Consider the following 4,731-nt stretch of genomic DNA (forward strand, 5'->3'; position numbering starts at 1 on the left):
ACCTTCGCCAGCCTCACGTGACCGCGCCCCCCAACACACATGAGAATTCTCCGTCTTGTCTTATTAACAACCACACAAATGGCTGTTAGACCTTTTCTCCTTCATCTTAAGCCTACAAACTTGTCTTTTTATGTACTCATCCTTGCTTTTTTCCCTCTCGTCTATGGAAGAGGTATTTCTCCTTCTGTCTTAGGTTAATTCCTCCAATGTCCCATCCTTTTCCACTACCTTAGGAAAATCACCCACTGAATTACTCTCAGCCAAATTTCAGCTCTCCTTTCTTATTGGCTCTGTTCACTTGGCATAGAGAAGCTTGCCTCTCCTTTAATAAAACTCCTCCCTCAGTCTTATGCCTTCCTCTAATTCTCATTTTATCACTACCTTATCTTTTCAGATAACTTATTTTATTTTATTTTTAATGCTTTTTATTTATTTTTGAGAGAGAGAGAGAGAGAGACAGACAGTGCGATCAGGGGAGGGTCAGAGTGAGAGGGAGATACAGAATCTGAAACAAGTTCCAGGCTCTGGGCTAGTAGTCAGCACAGAGCCCGATGCAGGGCTCAAACCCATGAACCGTGAGATCATGACCTGAACCGAAGTCGGACGCTTAACCGACTGAGCCACCCAGGCGCCCCACAGATAACTTATTTTAAAAAGTTGGACTTCCCTATGGGGCACCTGGGTTGCTCAGCAGGTTGAGTATCGACTCTTGGTTTCAGTAGAGGTCAAGATCCCAGGGTCATGGGAGAGAGCTTAGCGTGAAGCCTGATTGGGCTTCTCTCTCTCCTTCTGCCCCTCCCCCCTGCTCAGGATCTTTCTCTAGAATAAAAGATAAAAAGTTGTATTTTCCCATTTTTCTTTTTTTTAGCCTACAAACTTCTGCTTTTTCTCATTATACTTCTGAAATAAACGTGCCTAGTTTATCAACAGTCTTGGATGGAAACTCCCTCCAGCATTTTATAATGCTGACCATCTCCTCCTTGAAACTTTCTCCTCTGTGTTTCCATGAATGAATCTCATTTTTCTCTAGCCTTTCAGTTTCTTTTTCTTTTTCATATTTTCTTTAATGATTTATTTATTTTTGAGAGAGAGAGACAGCATGAGCAGGGGGACGGTCAGAGAGAAAGGGAGACACAGAATCTGAAGACAGGCTCCAGACTCTGAGCTAGCTGTCAGCACAGAGCCAGACTCAGGGCTCAATCGAACCCAAGAACCACGAAATCATGACCTGAACCCAAGCCCAAGGCTCAACCCACTGAGCCGCCCAGGCACCCCTTCTTATCGATTTCTATCGTAGGCTGGCTCCCTCAGAAGAAAATAGAAAAAAAGTATGCAAGGAGTTTATTTGGGAGGTGATCCCAAGAAACTGCTCGAGAAGTGGGGAAGTGAGTCAGGGAAAGGGAGGCAATATAGGGCATGTTAACAAGCAGATCATACCTGTGGGCACCTGGGACTCAATGCTACTGGCAAACCTTCCCGAGACTCTGGATACACACTTTGAAGCTGCTCCACCTGAGGAGTAATGCCCTGGGGTATTCATCCGCTATCTGGTAGGAAAAACCCTTTATCGTCTTGGGTTCCATTTCTGGAGTGTGAGTTTAACTGACAACAGACAGATTAACATGGGAGAAAGAGGAAAAACAAGAAGTTCATCACGCATATGGAAACAAAGTGACTCCCCAAACAGTTAAAGATTAGGGTTTATGTACCTAAATTAATAGGGGACAGGAAGAGAGGAGAAAAGCGTTCTCTGGGAAGAACAAATGGGTTTCTAGAGGAACAAACGAGATAAGGAAGTTTGTGATAATGTTTATGTATGCAGGTGTTAGTGATCTCTGTTTTATTTTATTTTATTTTATTTTATTTTTCTTCATGGCCATAGAACTTGCCCAGAGAGAGGATTGGCAGCTTCATTTCCAGAAGTTTCTGCCTTTCGTGAAATAAGGCAAGCTCCAAGAAGCCTTCTTTCTACATCTGTTGAATCTCAAATGGTCTTTAGTTTAAAACAATCTTCCTACAACTCTGGGGGTCTGAGTGGGCCCCACACCACTAATTCCCTAGCATCACTAGTCATGGGTTCTTCCTGGAGTGTTATTGCCTTGGTAATTCCAGCCTGCCTCCCTTGCTGGCAAGTTTGCTCCTTCTTCAGGAGAAAGACCTTATGTAGACAGTCCATGTGCAAATGCAGTCCAAAGACCTGGGCAAGGCATTAGAGACTTCCACTTTCCTCAGGGTTTTTCTCTTCCTCCTCTGGCCTCTTTAATGTTGCTGTAATAGAAGACTCTATTCTCCCATGCTTGCTTTATACACATTTAGTGGAGAGATCTTATCAACTCTTACAGCTTCAATTACCTTATAATCTGATGTCACTCGAATCTATATTCCCCTCATCCTTTGTAAGCTCTAGATCTGTGCACACAACACAACTACCGAGCACTTACCTTGGATTGTCCACTGCAAATCCAACACAGTAAAAATTGAAGTTATAGTCCCTCAAATCCTCTTCTGTTATTCCTTATCTTGTCTTGCTTTTCTAGAAATCCATTCATCTCACACCTGCCAGGGATCTTTCTAACACACCTCTCTTAAGGATGGCCAGGCACTGTTTCTTAAGTTTACAGATAGAGAAATGAACAGGACAAACCAGATTTCCTACTTTCCCGTGCCTGAATTGTACAAATACGGAAATAAATAAGGAGGAACATGATCCGTGCTAAGTTCCATGTAGAGACTGGGGAACCACTTTCGAATGGGAGGTCAAGAAAGGTCTTGCTGAAGATGTGTCATTTAAGCTCAGTTGAAAGGCAGAAAGGAGACATCTAGAGCAGAGGAAACAGTCTGTGCAGAGGGATCCTGCCACTTCCGGTGGAAATTCCTTTAATGGCTTCCCAACGTCTTCAGGATAAAAGTCCAAATTTCTAAGCATGGCAGAGAAGGTCTTCTGGCCTCTTGCCAGTCAGTCTCCTTCCTCTTTAGCTTCTTTACATGCCATCAACTCATTTAATCCCCGCAACCACCCTGCAAGATAGCTGGGTGAGTTCCTGTTAGGTCTCGGGCGTCTCTGTTCTGTCACTGCGTGATCAGTGGCTCAAACGCTGTTCATTAAACGAGCAAGCTGTTGGGCAGAAAGGATAGCCACTTCGATTTATTTATTTATTTATTTATAAGTTAAAAATAATTTTAAAAATTTACAGCCAAGTTAGTTAGCATATAGTGCAATAATGTTTCCGGGAGTAGATTCCAGTGACTCATCCCCTATGTATAACACCAGTGCTCATCCCAACAAGTGTCCTCCTCAATGCCCCTTGCCCATTTGGCCCACCCCTCACCTTTCCAGCAACTGTTTGTTCTCTGTATTTAAGAGTTGTTCTCTGTATTTAAGAGTCTCTTATGTTTTGTCCCCTCCCTGTTTTTATATTATTTTTGCTTCCCTTCCCTTATGTTCATCTGTTTTGTATATTAAATTCCTCGTGAGTGATGTCGTATGAGTGATTTCTCTAGCTGACTTATTGCGCTTAGCGTAATACCCTCTAGTTCCATCTGCGTTGTTGCAAATGGCAAGATTTCATTCTGTTTGATTGCCGAGTAATACTCCATTATATATGTGTGTGTGTGTGTGTGTGTGTGTGTGTGTGTGTATACCACATCTTCTTTATCCATTAATCTGTCAGTGGACATTTGGGCTCTTTCCATACTTTGGCTATTGTGGATAGCACTGCTATAAACATTGGGGTGCATGTGCCCCTTCGAAACAGCACACCTGTATCATTTGGATAAATACCTAGTAGTGCAATTGCTGGGTCACCTGGTAGTTCTAGTTTTAACATTTTGAGGAACCTCCATACTATGCTCCAGACTGGCTGCGCCAGTGTGCATTCCCACCAGCAGTGGGAAAAGAGATCCTCTTTCGCTGCATCCTCACCGAGGATAGCTGCTTCATAGATGCACAGGTCTAGACTGATGTGGTCCAACGGAAATAAAGTGCACACCATATGTAATTTTAAGATTTGCTCGGAGCTACATTAGAAAAGTTAATGAAACATCAAACTGCAAGAACATTTTATTTCGGTATCATCAATTGAACACGATTGGCAAAGTTGTTAACGAGAATCTCTGCATTCCAAATCTTCGCAATCCAGGTTGCGGATCTCACACCACCTCTCAGGTCCAACTGCTCACATTTCAAGGCCTCTACACTCACAGGCGGAGTCCTTTCCCCAGAAACACCCTAAGGCCACCCAGCCTGCACACCACCTTGTGCCGCATTACCTGTTGTATCTTTTGCAGTCCTCACGGGCACCTCGGATCCTCTCATTTGCCGAGGACTCCCCCTACCACCCAAGTCCCTCAGGGCGAAGCCCCCGCTCGGTCACTGCGGTGGCGCCCCCACCCCGCCCCCCTCCACTCGGCCGCCGCGGAGCGCCCTCCCCCCACCCCGGCCCAGCCCCGGGAGCTCGGGCCGAGCCGCGGACGTGACTGGGAGGAGTCTGCCCGCCTCGGGCTTCCGAGCTCGGCCGCGGCCATGGCGGAGCCCACGGTGTGCTCCTTCCTCACCAAGGTGCTGTGCGCCAACGGCGGCCGCATGTTCCTGCAGGACCTGCGGGGCCACGTGGAGCTCTCGGACGCCCGGCTCCAGGACGTGCTGCGCCAGGCCGGGCCCGACCGCTTCCTGCTGCAGGAGGTGGAGATGCGCGAGGGCCTCTGGGACGCCGAGGCCGAGGTGGCGGCCGG

At 46.3% G+C, this 4,731-nt stretch overlaps 1 protein-coding gene across 1 annotated transcript in view; it reads left to right on the forward strand.

The window, feature by feature from the left end:
* Positions 1 to 4,513: 4,513 nt before the first annotated feature.
* The window catches only part of ZC3HAV1L (zinc finger CCCH-type containing, antiviral 1 like), a 10,148-nt gene continuing 9,930 nt past the window's right edge, over positions 4,514 to 4,731 (forward strand). Inside the window, exon 1 of the mRNA XM_029955358.1 lies at positions 4,514 to 4,731. Coding sequence (XP_029811218.1) covers positions 4,523 to 4,731 — 209 coding nt within the window. The 5' untranslated portion in view covers positions 4,514 to 4,522.

This window comes from Suricata suricatta, chromosome 2 (assembly GCF_006229205.1).
Source record: "Suricata suricatta isolate VVHF042 chromosome 2, meerkat_22Aug2017_6uvM2_HiC, whole genome shotgun sequence".
Classification (NCBI taxonomy): Eukaryota; Metazoa; Chordata; class Mammalia; order Carnivora; family Herpestidae; genus Suricata; species Suricata suricatta.